This window comes from Salvelinus fontinalis, chromosome 1 (genome assembly GCF_029448725.1).
Source record: "Salvelinus fontinalis isolate EN_2023a chromosome 1, ASM2944872v1, whole genome shotgun sequence".
Lineage (NCBI taxonomy): Eukaryota > Metazoa > Chordata > Actinopteri > Salmoniformes > Salmonidae > Salvelinus > Salvelinus fontinalis.
The window spans coordinates 62,347,720-62,367,005 of NC_074665.1; the positions used below are offsets into that span (position 1 = coordinate 62,347,720).

General features: G+C 44.3%; 1 protein-coding gene across 3 annotated transcripts in view; it reads left to right on the forward strand.

Annotated features, from left to right (window-relative positions):
* zfand4 (zinc finger, AN1-type domain 4) overlaps positions 1 to 18,336 on the forward strand; it is a 30,818-nt gene extending 12,482 nt beyond the window's left edge. For all 3 annotated transcript variants that reach the window (XM_055929118.1, XM_055929109.1, XM_055929100.1), the window contains 8 exons: positions 2,063 to 2,138; positions 3,073 to 3,140; positions 3,399 to 3,588; positions 5,256 to 5,406; positions 5,731 to 6,999; positions 7,513 to 7,564; positions 13,171 to 13,288; positions 14,907 to 18,336. In XM_055929118.1, coding sequence (XP_055785093.1) covers positions 2,063 to 2,138; positions 3,073 to 3,140; positions 3,399 to 3,588; positions 5,256 to 5,406; positions 5,731 to 6,999; positions 7,513 to 7,564; positions 13,171 to 13,288; positions 14,907 to 15,042 — 2,060 coding nt within the window. In that variant the 3' untranslated portion in view covers positions 15,043 to 18,336. The remainder of the gene's footprint in view (positions 1 to 2,062; positions 2,139 to 3,072; positions 3,141 to 3,398; positions 3,589 to 5,255; positions 5,407 to 5,730; positions 7,000 to 7,512; positions 7,565 to 13,170; positions 13,289 to 14,906) is intronic.
* Positions 18,337 to 19,286: the final 950 nt, after the last annotated feature.

Here is a 19,286-nt window from a genome sequence, read left to right on the forward strand (position 1 = left end):
TCCTGGACTTGCATGTTCTGTTAATGTGAATGACCATATATAGCGGGTCCCGAGTCGCACAGCTGTCTAAGGCACTGCATCTCAGTGCTAGAGGTGTCACTACTGACACCCTGGTTCGAATGCAGTCTGTATCACAACCGGACGTGATTGGGAGTCCCATAGGCCAGCGCACAATTGACACAGCGTCGTCCGGGTTTGGCCGTCAGTGTAAATAAGAATTTGTTCTTAACTGACTTGCCTAGTTAAATAAAGATAAATTGTATCATGGTCTTCAGAGTGTAGTTTGCATTTTGCCCTGCATCAGTGTGTTGTAGCATGCTATGTCCTGTAGGGGGTATGAGTCATCTTCCTGGTCTGTAATAGTGGTGATTGTGTTTCTGCTGGGCAGAGTTTCACCGAGCCTGGCTGTCTGCTGGAGCGGAACTTCGACTGTCTGAAACTAACCTCTCAACAAATAAGCAGAAAATGTGTTTCCCCTGCAGACAACTCATCTGAGCCTGTATTCATAAAGCGTCTCAGAGTATGAGGTCAGCTTTGCCTTTTTAGGTTATAATGAATATTATTATATAGATTGGGGGGGGGCTGATTCTAGATTAGCACTCCTACTTTGTGAATTTGTCATTTAGCAGATGCTCTTATCCAGAGCGTTTTACAGGATTAATTAGGGTTAAGTGCCTTGCTCAAGGGCACATCGACAGATTTTCACCTTGTTAGCTCGGGGATTGGAACCAATGATTTATATATACACACTAGATGACTGATAGGGGTGCTGTGTTGAAACTTCCGCTCCATCTTTAAGGTATCTGACCAACAGATCCATATTCCTAGTCATGTGAAATCCATAGTCGGCCCTTATTTAAATTGACTGATTTCTTTGTATGAACTGAAATGCAGTAAAATGTTGCATTTATATTTTTGTTTCACTTTACTTTCCTGTCCGTTTTACATGCAAAGCTTCATATTTAGTTTTTATTTACAAATAGGCCACTTTTTATGCAGGGCATCTGTTGACCAGCATCACATTCTGTTTCTATTTCTTTGTTGTTTTTTCTTTACATATAGAAACCTTTTTTATGCAATGCATATCTGTTGAGAACGAATCCCTATAATCAACTGCAGCACCTCCGGGGACTTAAACTCATCAAATATAGTTGCAAAGTTCGCTTTCAGTTTATGTAAAAACTCTGACATCACGGGAGTGAGTGATCTGTACTGATGACTATTGTTGCGCAATGGGGGGGGTTTGTTTGGGCTCAAATCCCTGGAGAAAATAACTTATTTTGAAAAGATGTCTGTTTTTCAATTATGTCACTGTTTTTATCGCTCCCCTGTGGTCCTAAATGAAGTCCATTCAATTGATTGAAGGTGACTCTAAAAGACAAACCTCTGATACGAACTCCTCACCCAATTTCGCTAGTTATGTGTTAGTTGCTCTTCTCTGTGATTGCCAACACAAGAAAGCCATCTCCTCCCTAAGCTCACACAGGCTGCTCTCTTAGGTGCATTATTACCCTTGCTTAGCCACTGAACATCATTATGTAAAAGTAGATCATGTATCAGCAGACTACGAAACAAGGAATATTGCAGGCTGATTAAATAAAGTTTATAATGGCCATAACGGAGTCCATGTTGTTTTTTAGCTTGCCTCTGAGTTAAGCACAAAGCACGCTCTGTGTATCAGGCAGCGTAGTGATCTCATCTGCGGTGGAAGTGCCGATAGGTGGGCGGACAGACCCTGTACCACTGTTAGCAGCTATGATTGATTGTCTGTAACTGTTATGTTAGGTGGTATTGATTGACAGCACTTAATGGGCAGGACTACAGGAAAGCAGATTCTCCCATTGGAAAATATTGAACGTTGGCTCCTGTTGGCACTGAACATTGGATTTTTGCAGGGATTTTTTTGCTGATGTGTAAATGTTCAGAATTGATCAAAGCGCCATTCTAAATTGATAAACAGGCCGGATCTGGCCTGTGGGCCGCCAGTTGAATAGCCCTGGTCTAGACGATCCTATTCGCCAATCAGGGCTGTGTATGTAAATGTATTTAAATCTCTCTGCAGGTATCCCCGTTGCCCAGCAACACCTGATCTGGAACAACTTGGAGCTGGAGGATGAATACTGTCTGCATGACTACAGGTGAGTTTACCAATGTTGTTCATTTTGAACCAAACTGACTGAATCGTTCATTTTTGTTTTCCGTTGCAAAGCATGTTCAAATGTTTCTTGCTCCGTGTCATAATGAACACGACCCTGTTCACAACTGTTTAAAAAAAGAATTGTTGAATGGGTTGTGATGGGAATGGGAACCCATTTTCATATACAGCAATGCCCTGTAAATTAACCATCGACTTTGATCTTGTAATTTATGTTTAATCGAAATGAGTGTAGTGGGTAACTTGTAGAGGGCTATTTGCTTAGAAAGTAATTCCCCTTGTAGTAAATACATTATTTCCCCCGAACCCTTAGCTAAATCTACATCTTTGGTTGATTGATATAAGACAGACAGTCACGTATTGAATGTGTTTGGAGAGCTAGCCTATCCCAGTAGTGAGTCCTCAGTTTTATTAGATACAGACCCGGTCTACAGGTTGCAGATGGTGGTTGCGTCATGAACGCTTGTCACTTAATTTTCCACATGATCGGTCCCCGGTGAGTTTTAGTTAGGTCTGAGGATCAACAAAACATCCTTTGAAGTCTTAGAAATGGAGGGTGCGAGGGGTTGGATTTGCATAGAACTGACGTTTTGCTAGAATTCCAGCAGAATTCCCAGACATGTGCATAAGTTCATCTGGAGCGCAGACTGACGGAGGAAGGATGTTTGTTCCAGAATGATTATCGTTTGCCTGGTTTGTGTTTCCAGGGTCGTGTTCATTAGGCACCAAACAGAAGAAAACTGAAAACGGGGAGTCATTGTTTTTTTTCTCGCTGCGTGTAGTAATGAACATGACCCATGCATGAGCGATCCAGCTAGCTGTAAGGCAAAGCAATACGATGGTAGCTTAACCTTCCAAAGGACTTGGGACAGTTTCCACCAACCAGCATTGCTGACATTTATCTTGTGTGTCTGCAGTATTGCTGAGGGCTGTACACTGAAGCTGGTCCTGGCCATGAGAGGAGGACCCATCAACACCAGGAGAGGTATGTTGAGATGGGTTTGGATTTCTCGGTGTTCACTGCTGTACACCCATAAGTATTCACACAGATTAAATTCACCTATTTGTGGCCGTTTTAATCCTGTAACCTCTGTAGCAACATGTTGAGATGAACCCTGTCGAAACAGTCTCTCACCCTCATGTCTATGAAGGACTCAGTGATTGGTTGATTCTCTCTCTTGTACAGTGTCCATGAAAGACTTGGTTGTTGATTGATTGACTGACCGGTTTCTCTCTCCCTCAGTGTCTGTGGAAGACCCATTGAAGGATATGGCAGAGCTGATGGAGGGAGGCAGGGAGGAGGGCTGGGAGAAGAGTATGCCTAGCAACAAGCAGGTCACCTTCCTGGTGTACCGAGAGGGAGACCAGCTCAACTTCTTCCGGGTCGTCGACCGAGGGGACGGAACTCTGACCCCTGTCTCAGAATCATTCAGGTGAATACAGGCCACTCCAGATAAGTGCACTTCGAAGTGCAATAAAAATGTTCCCGTCCCAATTCAACTACATTGTTTTTAAAGCACTTTCCACTCAGACACTGTACACATTTTAGATCAGTGCGCTTTATTTGGGTAGGTGGCAAAATGACACACTATACACATATATACATACACACAAAAGTATGTGGACGCCCCGTTCAAATGACCCTATTATGCTATTTCAGCCACACGGGTGTATAAAATCGAGCACACCGCCATGCAATCTCCATAGACAAACATTAGCAGTAGAATGGCCTGTACTGAAGAGATCAGTGGATTTCAATGTGGCACTGTCATAGGATGCCACCTTTCCAACAAGGGAGTTTGTCAAATTTCTCCCCCGCTAATCTGTAAGTGCTGTTATTGTGAAGTTGAAATGTTTAGGAGCAACGGTGGCTCTACCGTGAAGTGGTAGGCCACACAGCTCACAGAACGGGGCCGCCGAGTGCTGAAGTGCATAGCACGTAACAAAAAAAATGATGTCCTCGGTTGCAACACTCCCTACTGAGTTACAAATTGCCTTTGGAAGAAACATCAGCACAAGAACTGTTCGTTGGGAGCTTCATGAAATGGGTTTCCATGGCCGAGCAGCCGCACACTAGCCAAAGATCACCATGCGTAATGCCAAGTGTCGGCTGGAGTGGTGCAAAGGAGCAGCCGCACACTAGCCAAAGATCACCATGCGTAATGCCAAGTGTCGGCTGGAGTGGTGCAAAGCTCACTGCCATTGCACTCTGGAGCAGTGGAAACACATTCTCTGGAGTGATGAATCACGCTTCACAATCTGGCAGTCAGACGGACGAATCTGGGGTTGGCTGATGACGAGAACACTACCTGCCTTGAATGCATTGTGCCAACTGTGAAGTTCAGTAGAGGAGGAATAGTGGTCGGGGCTGTTTTTCATGGTTCGAGCTAGGCCCCTTAGTTCCAGTGAAGGCAAGTCTTCAAGCTATGGCATACAATGACATTCTAATTCTGTGCTTCCAACTTTGTGTGAACAGGTTGGGTTAAGAACCTTTCCTGTTTCATCATGACAATGCAACTGTGTACAAAGTGAGATCCATACAGAAATGTTTCATCGAGATTGATGTGGACGAACTTGACTGACCTGCACAGAGCCCTGGCCTTAACCCCCTCGATCACCTTTGGAATGAATTGTAACGCTGACTGAGAGACAGGCCTTATCGCCCAACCTCACTAAGGCGCTGGTGGCTGAATGGAAGCGAGTCTCTGCAGCAATGTTCCAACATCTAGGGGAAAGCCTTCCCAAAATAGTGGAGGCTGTTAGTTAGCAGCAAAGGGGGGTCCAACTTCTTATCAGTACCCATGATTTTGGAATGAGATGTTCGATGAGCAGGTGTCCACATACTTTTGGTCATGTCATGTAGTTCCCATACACATAGAGAGTCTATAAAATAGACCAGGTTTATATTCTTCCTCAATAGATCACTGGTCAAGGTCAGCATGGGTGAACGTGTGTCATCATTCTGAACTGAAGCAGTTTAGGACAGGACAGTTTAGAACAGGATGTCTGTTATTCTGATTGTGTCGAGCTGTTGATCTCTCCCTCGTAAAAAGCCTGTCCATGTGTGATCTTTGTTTATATGTCTGTGTGTGTGTTCCAGTGGTGGCTCGGTGTACAACATGTTCTCTGAGGAGGAGGACAACGACAGTGAGGGCTTGCCTTTGGTCCAGCCAACCCTGGAAAACTGTATCACCATGAACAAGATGAAGCTGCTCAAAGCCAAGATGGAGGACATGAACATCAACAAGAAGGTAGACAGATTTGACTTCCTAATTCTTTCCATAGGATATAATTCATTTCTAGCCATTAACACGGTTAGCAAGGAAGTAAAAATACATCTTTATTGTGCAAAGCATCTAATTGGCAAAGTGCCTAACAGCATCATAAACCTAAAACTTCAAAATGCAAGCCCACTTGTGACAATGCCTCAATGTGTGACTCAATGATTTACCAATAAACTTGCATCTTAAGTAACTACTCATTATCTAATCAAAATGAGTGATTCTCTTCCTCGCCTTGCTCAAATTGAAGCCCTCAAACACACTATGACTCTTTCTCTTGTCTCCACCCCCCAGCCTAAGAAGTCTGCCAAGTTGGAACCTCTTCCCCCCGTCGGTCCCCGGCCCTGCAGCAGCTCTCTGGACCCCTCTGGACCCAGACACCACCGCCTCTTCCGCGTCCTGCCCGAGATCAACCAATCCCATCATTCCGCCTCACACTTACCTCCAATCAGGGACCAGGGATCCACAACTCCCTCCCCTCCCGCTGCTGCCTCCGCCTCCACCCACCTGTCAAGTAGCGGCCGAGCTCTGCCCTATTTCTCTTCCTCGTCCTGTTACATGCTCCAAGAGGAGGAGCCATGGGAGTCCATCCCCAAGTCGATCAGACCCCCTCCCAAAGTATCCCGGTTGGAGATCGGCAGCACCAGGCTCATGAGGGACTGTGTGTACCCGCAGCTCCCCGTGCTCTCCAGCAGGGGTCAGGTTGGTGGGGCCACGGAGCTGCCTGACCCCAGAAGAGAGGCACTGGGCCTGGGGTTGCTGGAGGAGGTGGTGGGCCTGCTGGAGCCCACACCGCCTAGAGCTTTATACGGAGGAGACCTGCTCTCAGATCCCCTCAGCCTGGATATCTCTTCCCAGCCAGAGATGGATCTAGGTGGGTTGGATGGGCTAGGAGCCCTGGGGGTTGGAGCAGAGCTCCAGCTCCCTTCCACCCCCTCTCTTCTCTCCCAAGCTGTGGGGATGAACTCTTTAAACAACTGGGCAATGGCTGGTTCTGATAGGCTAGCCTGGAAAGGGGAGAGGACACCTTTACTTGGCAACACCCTTCATCATATTCCCGACTCTCCTTCCTCATCATCCTCCCCCTCAAGTAGACCAAGACTACCACAACCCTTTGAGTTTTCCGGCTCAGCAACGTCACCCCTACGACCCAATCTCCACTCCTCCTCCCACCCCACCACTCTTCTCGCCCCTCCTCCTCCTGCTAGCCCCTCCTCTCCTCCTCAAGGCTCTCGTTTGCGAGGCATCAATGTGGACTCCCCAGGCAAGTGGCCGGAGGTGATCAGTAAAAGCGAGGCGCGTGGCATCACCAAGCTGGCCAACCAGGCCTGTATGGAGCCTCTCGGGTCCCTCCGCAACACAGAGCTCCTGGCCTCCTTGTCCTCCTCTAGGTCCCTAGGGAGCAGCAGGGGAGTCCTAGAACCGAGCCTGGGACTCGGGTTGGGGCTTCCCGCTGTTGGGGCCTCCGGGCTTGGCACGCTAGGCTCCACGGCTCTCTCCCTCCCAGCCAACATCCAGCTACTCCAGGAGGACCGGATACGAAGAGCAGCCACCTCCTACATGGTAAGTAGTAAGGACAGACTATTGAGATACTACAACCCAGCTAGGATGGAAAATGGGCACTATCCTCAAATGAGGACTCAATGATGAACTGCCTAAATAGGAATAAGCAACTATAAGAAGCACAGTGATAGTGCATTTGTGTTGTATTGTGATGTACTGTACTGTTGTACACTGTATAGTTTTTGCATAGCCTGAAATCCATAACCTGTTTTTCAAACATTCCCCTCCTTGTACTCTGTCATTGCCAAACAATGTTTAGCATGACCAGGAGTTTTAAGGAGTGGAACGATCACTAAACAGACTGGTAACCAGACTGTTTTGTGCGGTGTTGATTGAGCCCCACAGTGGAGGTGTAATAATACCCATAAAACCTAGCGGTCAAACAGGGAAATGGTTCCAATTGTTTTTCCACCATTCATTTTTCCCATAGGGGATTTTAGAAACACTTAAAATAAGGGCTGTGTTTCGTGGTACTCTATTGACCTTGTCTGAAACCTCTTGTCATCGTTTCAGTCAACCAACAGCCTGGGATCAGCTGGAGGCTCCAGTTCAATAAGAAGACTAGGTGAGTGGGACAACCCTAAAAACCCAGGGACCTGGGTCTGGTCAAAAGTAGTCTTGAGTTGTGAACTAGGAAATAGCTTGCCATTTCAAATGCAAGCCCCAATCAAAAGTAGTGCGCTATATACTAGGGAATAGCATGCCATTTCAAATGCAAGCCCCAATCAAAAGTAGTGCGCTATATACTAGGGAATAGCATGCCATTTCAAATGCAAGCCCCAATCAAAAGTAGTGTGCTATATACTAGGGAATAGCATGCCATTTCAAATGCAAGCCCCAATCAAAAGTAGTGCGCTATATACTAGGGAATAGCATGCCATTTCAAGTGCAAGCCCCAATCAAAAGTAGTGCGCTATATACTAGGGAATAGCATGCCATTTCAAATGCAAGCCCCAATCAAAAGTAGTGCGCTATATACTAGGGAATAGGGTGCCATTTCAAAAGCAGAACAAGTCTTTAATATGTTTTTTGTCCTTTCATCCTATTAAGAAAATAAGAATTGAGTAATGAGTCATTCTCTGATCCTCATCTCATTGAGTCCAAGAGGGAATGTGATGAATTTATGAAAATTCCAAATATAATCACAATTCCCCCAGGTTGGTGGTTCTATTTATACCTTGTTTATTGAGATGAAGAAAGCTGCTTGTTGCTGGTGCGTTTACCACCCAAATCTTTGAAAGCAACATTATTATGCTAGTAGCCTAGCACCGAGCCTGTTGTCTGCCGCATTAGGCTGCCCTGCAGATTGTTGCCTTTGTGTCTCTGGCCTGATTAGGCAGGATGGGCGGTCACCAACACACACTGCCACGGAGCGAAGACACACACACACACTGTCAGAAAGAGACGGAACAGTTCTCTGACAGACCTAGGGGTAGAGGCAGACTGAGGCCACATACACAAATTGACGCATGGACAGACACACCACATGAACGCATGAACACAGTAACAAAACAGCTCACTGACCTAGGGTTAGTGCCAGTAGGGGCACACACACCACACATACAGCAAGTACACACACACACATATTATGTGAAAGCAGCCAATGCATGTTATATGAGCGTTGCACGGCAATGGCATTCGGTATTAATATGATACAGCTGCAGAATGAGCACCATCAACAGGAGAGGAGATTTATGTTCATGTTTACACACACACACAATAACCCATACACACCACACAATGAGCCATACACACACACAATAACCCATACACACCACACAATGAGCCAAGGACAGCAGAACGTGTTTGGCTACATTGCAGTCGAACTTCACTGATCACTAATCTACAAATTACCTTGCATCCCAAATAACTACTCATTATGTAATCAAGATTAGCTATTATGTGTCTCGCCTTGCTCAAACTGATTCCCTTCAAACAGCTCGTCTTAGTGTGGATGGCCTTTTGAGTATGTTCTGTAGCAGTATATCAGAGCAGATTAGTGAGGACCACACAACTCAACACCCAATCTCATGGCCCATTGCCTGGGTGGGAGGTTCTACTGTGTCACACTAACCTCCCTTCTTATATCAGTCCTGTTACGCCTAGCCTTCATCCCTATTATCTGTCTGTCGTTGTCTGTCTGTCGGTCTCTGTCGTTGTCTGTCTCTCGGTCGCTCTGTCTCTCGGTCGGTCGGCCATTCTCTGCCTGTCTGCCGGCCGGTCTCTGTTTGTCGGTAACAGTAAACATTACACTCACAACATTTCCAAAAGAATAAAGACATTACAAATGTCATGATGTACAAAAGGGAAAATAAATATAGGTTGTATTTACAATGGTGTTTGTTCTTCACTGGTTGCCCTTTTCTTGTGTCAACAGGTCACAAAATCTTGCTGCTGTAGTATTTCACCCAATGGATATGGGAGTTTATCAAAATTGGATTTGTTTTCAAATTCTTTGTGTCTCTGTAATCTGAGGGAAATATGTGTCTCTCATATGGTCATACATTTGGCAGGAGGTTAGGAAGTGCAGCTCAGTTTCCACCTAATTTTGTGGGAGGTGTGCACATAGCCTGTCTTCTCTTGAGTGCCAGGTCTGCCTTTCTCAATAGCAAGGCTATGCTCACTGAGTCTGTACATAGTCAAAGATGTCCTTAATTTTGGATCAGTCGCAGTGGTCAGGTATTCTGCTGCTGTGTACTCTCTGTTTAGGGCCAAATAGCATTATACTGTAGTTTGCTCAGTTTTTTTGTCACTCTTTCCAATGTGTCAAGTAATTATCTTTTGGTTTTCTCATGATTTGGTTGGGTCTAATTGTGTTGCTGTCCTGGGGCTCTATGGGGTGTGTTTGTGAAAAGAGCCCCAGGACCAGCTTGCTTAGGCGCTCTTCTTTGGGTTCATTTCGCTGTAGGTGATGGCTTTCTTATGGAAGATTTGAGAATTGCTTTCTTTTAGGTGGTTGTAGAAATTATCGTCTCTTTTCCGGATTTTGATAGTTAGCCGGTATCAGACTTTCTGCTCTGCATGCATTATTTGGTGTTTTACGTTGTACACAGAGTAGTCTACAGTACTACTGCCAAGAGATGAGCTACAGGTGTACCTACCATAGGAGTCCCCTCGAAGTCTACCATTGACTATGTTCATACACAACGTCTGACAGAGCTGCAGGAGTTGTGACCTGTTTTTGTTGGTTATGTTGTCATAGTTGTGTCTAGAGGGGAATATGGGGGAGGGAATGCTGTCACCTCCAGATATGCATTTGTCCCCCTGTGTGCTGAGGATGTCGGGTTCTTGTCCAATTCTGGCATGTAGGTCGCCACAGACTAGTACATGTCCCTGAGCCTGGAAATGGTTGATATCTCTCTCTAGGATGGAGAAGCTGTCTTCATTAAAGTATGAGGATTCTACTGGGGGGATATAGGTAGCACATATTAATTTCTAGCAAGATGTAAAATGTTCCTGTTTTGACTAATAGAGTGGGGTTAGGTCTGCTGTAAACCAAATTAGCATACCGCCTGAGTCACTTCCCTGTTTCACACCTGGTAGATTGGTAGATGGGACTACCAGATCTCTGTAACCTAGAGGGCAATGAGTGGGTACGTCTCCCCTATACCATGTTTCTTGTAGGATGACAATGTCAGTATTTCCAGTTTCTTTCAAGTCTGGGTTCCTGCTCTTTAGGCCAAAGGCAGATGACCTCAGACCTTGTATATTCCAGGATGAGAAGGCTTTGTGTTCCATAGTGTCTAGTGTTGTTTTTGTGTGGTTTAGGCCCGGACCATCACAGTAACGTGAGCAGAGCATCTGATACATAGCTCTTACGTTGCAGGATGGGGCTTGGGTGGATGTAATAGTGGAGGTTGGGCCTGTTGATCTGCTCACGGCCTGAGCATACATCTTGCTGTCATGTTTAGGTCCTTGCCGCGGGGGGCATGGGGTGGGCAGAAGGGGCATAGGTCTGATATGGGGGGGCCTATATAGGGTGTGTTCAGAGTTTGTTTGGGGTGGTCTCAGTATGTACATAGTCAATGGTAGACTTCGAGGGGACTCCTATGGTAGGTACACCTGTAGCTCATCTCTTGGCAGTAGTACTGTAGACTACTCTGTGTACAACGTAAAACAACAAATAATGCATGCAGAGCAGAAATAGTCTGATACCGGCTAACTATCAAAATCCGGAAAAGAGCCAATAATTTCTACAACCACCTAAAAGAAAGCAATTCTCAAATCTTCCATAAGAAAGCCATCACCTACAGCGAAATGAACCCAAAGAAGAGCCCCCATGAGATTGGTTGGGTGTGTGGCTGGTGAAGCTGTGGTCTGGGTGTAGGTCCTCTTGGCGTGGGTTCTCTTGGTGCAGGTCCTTCAGGAGGGGGTCTTGCAGGTCTGGGAGGGTGTCTCGCTGGTCTGGGAGGGGTGTCCATTTCTATGTTGCTCCTATGTGAGTTGCTGGGGATGTCCTTCCTGGCAAAAGTTGTGATTGAAGCCTTGTGGAGGTGGACCTGGTCGTAAAGGCGCTTCAAGTCCAGGGTGGAGTGGTGGGCCAGGTATACATTAGGTTTTGAGTCACAGTCTTATGAAATACTTGCTATATGGTAGCAGGGTGAAAGTATTTTCGTGGTAGCAGGGTGGAGATAACCACTTGGGCGTTGGAGAAAGTGGAAGAAGCTTTTTTAATCACTCCCACGAGTGCTGTTGCCACCCTTTCCTGCTGGGCCCTCGGGTCATTTTTTTAAATGTAACTAGACGAGTCAGTTAAGAACACATTCTTATTTACAATGACAGCCTACCCCGGCCAAACCCTAACCCGGATGACGCTGGGCCGATTGTGCTCTCCCAATCACAGATGTTTGTGATACAGCCTGGAATCGAACCAGGGTCTGTAGTGAAGCCTCTAGCACTTAGATCCAGTGCCTTAGACCGCAGCGCCACTCGGGTGCCTGTGTGAATTATGATGTGGCTGGGGAGCTCCAGGGCATGCCTAGTGTTTGGGCACCAGAGTTTAGCCACTTTGTGTTAGGGAAAAAGTTTATCCTCTTGAATGTAATTGCCATTTGAGTCAATGAGGAGCACAATCTCTGGCTTTTGTGTGTGTAGGGGTGTTGTCAGGAGTGCGATTGGGGGTGCTGACAGGAGGGCTGTTGGAGGGAGTGGAGTCTTGGGTTGGTGGGTCCTGTGTTGTCTGTCCCATTGTGGTTCTGGTCTGAGGTGGGCTGTTCTGCTGGCTTGTCTGGGGGAGTGTCCTGCTTTCTGTCACACCTCAGCTTTCTGACCTCATCCTGCAGTGCCATGTGTGCCTCTTTTTAATAATTAAGTTCTCCCACCTCAGTCCGTAGAGCATCCGAATCTCTGACGTTCATCTCCACCTGTTGCCCTCCAGGTCTTGTTGGGGGGGTGGTGTTGTGCTGGTCTGTTTTGTGGGTTTGTTCTGTCTGGATTGTGTGGACTAGCTCTCTGAGCTCCACCATGTCTCTCTCTAGCTCTGTGAACTCTCTTTTTCTGTTTCTCTCTCTCTGTCCATCTCTCTGTCTGCTGTTTGTTTTTCTTGCTCACTCTTGCTGTCTCTTCCCCCCCTCCCCCTTCTCTCTCTTTGTCCTGTTACCCTTGCCCAGGAACCTTATCTCCACGCCTCGTAAACTGAACAAGGTTGCATCCACGGGTGTGATTGTCTTGGGCGGAGAGTGACTTGTGTTGGAATAGTTATGAGCTGGAAAAGAGAACAGAGAGCTTGTGAATGAGTGTGTTTGGCGTAGAAAAAAACTATGTTTAACAATGTATGAAAATTAAATATTTCCACACTGGAACTAGGGATATCCTTCAGTTATTATTTCCATATATTTTTTTTAAAACAAGTTTTAGTGTCTAAGCTACTAATAGTAGGAAAATAACCATTTCCATGCGATGTGAGGAGTCTAAGATGTGATCACAATTCCCTCACCAGACCCAATCGATACATTTCTTTTAATAGTCTCTTCGTTTACATGTTGCCTTAGTAATAGTTAGGTAACTAAACATAATTTTGTGTTGATACACCAGGCCTGACTGACTGCTCCTGATATGTTTTAGTTTTATTCAGTGTTCTTGGCTTACTATATTATTTAGTTTACTCAAAGTAAACCAGAATTTCTTTCCTCAAAGTAGAACACAACTATCCTGTGTTACTATCTCTACCAGGCACCCCGACATATCACCTGCCTCCAGTCAAGGTCCCGCTGAGCAGGAAGAAGAAGAGCTCTAAACACTGCTTCCTCTGTGGCAAGAAGACTGGTCTCGCCACCAGCTACGAGTGCAGGTACATCTCTCAATCCCTCCATCATTCTCTCCCTCCCTCCATCACTCGCTCACACTCCATCTTCCATTCCTCCTATTTGTCAAAAAGCCTGCTACCAACTAGGAATTCAAGGTAGGAAAAAACACTTGTCTGTGCCAGCTCTCTCCCCCTCCTCACCCTCTCCCACTCACTACCAGCCTCTTTCTCCCCCCTTACTCCCTCCCTCATTACTCATTCTAATTCAATATGGTCTGTTTTATGTGTGTATCTTTACTACTGCTAGGTATGCCTAGACTATGCCATGTCATCAACAGCACGATATTGCGTGCTCCCTCACCAGTCACCACCACAACCCCGTATCAAGTATCACAACCTCCCCTGTCATTGCTAAGGGCACACAGTGTGTGCTGGAACTGTGTAATCTCTCATCATAACACTATAACAGTCTAATGTTGGAGTCAAGCTGTGTTCAAAAGATTGAAATTGTGATTGGTTAGTGCTGAGTAATCTGTGATAAGTGTTCCACTTGGTGTGTGTGTCTCAATAGTCTTATCTTTAGTAGGTTTCTTGTAAAACAGCAGCAAATCAACTCCAAGTTATTGTAATTTGCCAAATCTATTCCAAAGTATTCCCGCAAATAATAGAGATATGTGATTGTAGACAAATGTATGCTAGGTTTGAAATTATGTTTTTGTCAAATATTATATGTTTGGGCTTCTTGCAATCAGTTTTTAGTCTGCAAATGATTTGTAATTATGTTCCGGCCCCCTGACCATCCCCTCAAGAAAGAATCCTCCCGCGGCTGGATCTGGTTGATCTCTGGTCTATAGTCTCTCCCTTATCTGAAAACAGATTTCAGTCACAGTTAAAGCAATGTGGAGTGGGACTTATTTTTTGAATTTAACCTTTATTTAATTAGGAAAGTCAGTTAAGAACAAATTCTTATTTACAATGACGGTCAAACCTGGACGATGCTGGGCCAATTGTGTGCCGCCCTATGGGACTCCCAATCACGGCCGGATGTGATGCAGCCTGGATTCAAACCAGGGACTGCAGAGACGCACTGAGATGCAGTGCCTTCGGCCTCCCGAGTAGTAGAGTGGTCTAAGTCCAGTTTTTCTACACAAGTGGATTGTTGTCTCTGTTTCAGTTCCTCTGGGATAGAGAAGGGTTAAAGCTATTAAAAAAAAGTTAGAGATAAGTGTCCACAAGAATCTCTAGATAATTAGGTGTTTCAGTACTGGGCTCGTAATTGACTGAATGTGTCAACTGAGATGTAATCCATTTTGTAATTGATTGAAAATGCAGACAACACATCAAGGTATTGATGATGTTTAGAAGGACCCTTTACCAGCCAGATTCCAAATGGCCATAAAAGACATGGGTTTCTAATCATTTTGTGTCGCTCAGTTGGTAAGAGCACAGCACTAGCAAGGCTAAAGTTGTGGTTTCAATTCCTGCTGTGACCTCCTAAACACCCCCAAAAAATGTAAATATGCTGTCATTGTACTGTAATTAAAAAGGTATGCTCTCCTTGTACTGTATTTAAAAAGGTATGCACTCATTGTACTGTAAGTCACTTTGGATAACAGTCCGAGTGGCATATATAAATAGGGCCGTTGTGTTCCTGTTTTCTCAGGTGTGGTAGTAACTTCTGCGCCACCCACCGCTACGCAGAGACTCACGACTGCACGTACAACTACAAGAGTGCCGGACGCCGCTTCCTCCAGGAAACTAACCCCATCGTCAACGCTCCCAAGCTGCCCAAGATCTGAGCCCCTCCCCCTGTCCCCCCCTCTATCCCTGCACTCCTCCTTCCTCGATTTACCTGAATGATTAAAATCAAAAAGGAAGGAAGGATCTTGATCACCATTGTGTGCTTTTTAATCACCAAGTTTGACTTAATGACATCGAAATGCCAAGTGTGAACAAAACAGAGAACAGAGGATATTAGCACACAAACTCTATCAGCTAGCTATCGCCTCTGCTCCGGACAATGTGAACAAACTGTTGATCCACTTCGTATATTGTAAGCTTGATCTTTTTCCTTAGCAAAAAAGTATTGCATGTACTATACATAGATGCTTTTTTAAAGCAGAAGATGTCAGTTTATTTCATGTTTTAACGGAACAGAAGTGCACGTCTCCAAGCGTAAACGTTATCTGTATTTTTTTGTCAGATTTGTTTGTTTCTTAAAATAGGACTGCAGATCACGTTTTCATGCGACAAGTCTTTGAGAGATGCACTTTAGAATTATCATATTTATATACCAATGTTTGACTTAGTTTGTTTTTTTGTAGGCTCTTGCAGTTCTGTGTTTGTTGTTTTAATGAAGTGTTTTTATGTAGTCTTACTGTCAATCATGTTTTTGTATTCAAACCCCTTGAATTATTCCACATTTTGTTGTTACAGCCATCTACACACAATACCCCATATTGACAAAGTGAAAACCTGTTTTCAGACATTTTTGCACCTTTATTGAAAATGAAATACAGAAATATCTCATTTACTTAAGTATTCACACCCCTGAGTCAATAGATGTTAGAATCACCTTTGGCAGCGATTACAGCTGTAAGTCTCTTAAGAGCTTTGCACACCTGGATTGTACAATATTTGCCCATTTATTCTTTTAAGAATTCTTCCAACTCTGTCAAATTTGGTTGTTGATTATTGCTAGACAACCATTTTCAGGTCTTGCCATAGATTATTAAGTAGATTTAAGCCTTGTGTTTTAGGTTATTGTCGTGCTGAAGGGGGAATTAATCTTCCAGTATCTGTTGGAAAGCAGACTGAACTAGATTTTGCCTACCCTTAGCTCCATTTAGTAAATGTTTATATCCTGATAAACTCCCCTGGCCTTAACGATTACAAGCATAACCATAACATGATGCAACCACCACTATTCTTGAAAATATGGGAGGTAATCAGTAATGTGTTGCGTTGAATTTGCCCCAAATCTAACGCTTTGTATTCAGGACAATGTTAATTGCTTTGCCACATGTTTTGCAGTATTACTTTAGTGCCTTGTTGCAAACAGGATGCATGTTTTGAAATATTTTTATTCTGTACAGGATTCCTTCTTTGCACTCAGCAAATAGGTTAGTATTGTGGAGGAACTACAATGTTGATACATCCTCAGTTTTTTTCCCACGATCACAGCCATTTAACTGTGTAACTGTTTTAATGTCACCATTGTCCTCATGGTGAAATCCCTTGCGGTTTTCTTCCTCTCCAGTGACTGGGTGTATTGATACACCATCCAAAGTGTAATTTACTTCACCATGCTCAAAGGGATATTCAATATCTGCTTTTTTTTTTTTTTTTTTTTTTTTTTTTACTTATCTACGGTAGCTGAAAAACTCTAGGGCAGCAGTTTTCCAATATGGCTGCCTACCAGCTCCATGGGCCAAATTAAGAGCGGTTTCACATGGCCAAAAGATATAAAGCCCAGTTATGTACCAATAGTTGCCTCTTTGCCAGGCATTGGAAAAACTCCCTGGTCTTTGTGGAAGAATCTTTGTTTGAAGGTCTCTGCTGGACTGAGGTACCTTACAGATAATTGTATGTGTGTGTGGTACAGAGATGAGGTAGTCATTCAACAATCATGTTAAACAATGTTATTGCACTCAGTCAATTCATGCAGTTTGTAACTTAAGCACAGTTTTACTCCTGAACTTATTTAGGCTTGCCATAACAAAGGGGTTGAATACTTAATGACTCAAGACATTATAGCATATAAATTTATATTAATTTGTAAAAATGTCTAAAAACATTATTCCAATTTGACATTATGGAGTATTGTGTGTAGGCGAGTGACAAACAAATCTCAATTGAATCCATTTTAAATTCAGACTGTAACACAACAAAATGTGTAGAAAGTCAAGTGGTGTGAATACTTTGAAGGCGCTCGCCACTTCTTCTATGGGCACATGCATTCTGGCATCAATGTTACAACGCATCTTTTACTAAGTGATATAATACTGAACACTCCCCGTTGATGATAAACTATAAAATCGATTACTTTCATGTTAATTCAAGGTCAGCTTTGACATAAGTATGCAAATAGCATGTCAAACATGCTGTATGGTAGCAGGGGAAGGGCATATATCATTTTGGTTTATGGTTGCCATACATTTTTTATTTATTTTGTATTTTAAATTGCACAGCTGTTGCAAAAGCTTTTAGTTACTATATTGGATGGGCTGGAATAATCTAACATATGGCTGTGAACTTGTTTGACTGAATAGTAAAAAAAAAAAAGTGATTGCAAGAACTGGTCATTTGTCTGTGTAAAGAGCATCTGTGAAATGACTGGAATGTGGATGCAGCCATTACAGGTTCAGCAGTTGTCATTGTACTTGGATGTAGCTTAAAGGTCCAATGCAGCAGTTTTATTTCAATATCAAATCATTTCTGGCTAACAATTAAGTACCTCGGAGTGATTGTTTTAAATTAAAATGATCAAAAATAAACCAAAATGGCTTCTTCGCAAAGGGCAATTTCTCAAGCAAGAATTTTGCTAAGACTGTCTGAGTGGGGAGGGGGAAACTGAAAATGTGCTGTTATTGGCTTAGAGGTTTGGAACTCTTTCTTATTGGTCTATTATATAATTTACCACCAGGTGATAAAGGTCAGGTCAGGCCAAAACGCCATCCCATCAAAACAGGCTGAAATTTAATGCGGCCTCTTCAAATAGATCTTACACTAAAAGGACATTATCATCATTTTCACAGTATTTTTCCAACCTCATATTGTGGAAATATAATTTTTAATTACACAGGAAAATCTATTTTTTGAATGCATTGGGCATTTAAGATAAGCTATAATTTTGCTTGACAACAGCATGTGAATTCTGGCATCCATCCATATCTGCTGTGTTTGCGCAGTTGGTATATCATGGCACTTCAAAGCCAGGAATTTGGGTTCAATTCCCAGGGCCACCCAAAATGTCTGCTAAATGTCATATATTACTTACTATACCTCCATTTCACTACTTAGCATACCTCATTCCCTCAGCCTAATTGTATCAACATGTCTTGTAATAAAATAAAATGTCCCTGTCTGCTGTTTGAGAGCCTCCAACAATCCATGGCCTAATTTTGTTCCTCAAGCACTACAGTACTGAATGGACCTCTCCTCCACGTGCCACAATTCTTAACAATGTCCCTTGGAACATTCTGGAGAAGTGAGAGGATGACTGCGTCTGAAATTGACTCTCAGATATTATTCTAGTTCACTAGCTACTAGGTGACCAACTCGGTGACCTTGTGGTTAGTGTCTGCTTTGAGATTGGAAGGTTTGGGGTTCGATCCCCGGTTGAGTCACACCAAAGACTGTAAAAATGGGACCTGATGCCTTTGCTTGGTACTCAGCATTTGGGAGATGGCTTGTGGCTAAGCCCCTGTGACAGACTAGCAGCCTGTCTAGGGGGTGTACATGTACATCAATCTGCCTCATGCTACAGAAACAGGAGATAGGGCAGGAGCCTATGAGATGTTCTGGCTCGGACAAGGCTTACTTAGTCAAGGCTTACTTACTAGCTACTAGGGCTCTGGTCAAAATATGTGCACGGTAGGGTACAGGGGGTTGGGCTCTGGTCAAATGTAGTGCGCTATACTAGTAGTGGTAGTAGTAGTATCGTTTGAGCAGACACATGCACATTTGTGGCCTGCTAGAGGTCATTTTGCAGGGCTCTGGCAGTGCACCTCCTTGCACAAAGGCGGAGGTAGCGGTCCTGCTGCTGGGTTGTTGCCCTCCTACGGCCTCCTCCACGTCTCCTGATGTACTGGCCTGTCTCCTGGTAGCGCCTCCATGCTCTGGACACTACGCTGACAGACACAGCAAACCTTTTTGCCACAGCTCGCATTGATGTGCCATCCTGGATGAACTGCACTACCTGAGCCACTTGTGTGGGTTGTAGACTCCGTCTCATGCTACCACTAGAGTGAGAGCACCGCCAGCATTCAAAAGTGACCAAAACATCAGCCAGGAAGCATAGGAACTGAGAAGTGGTCTGTGG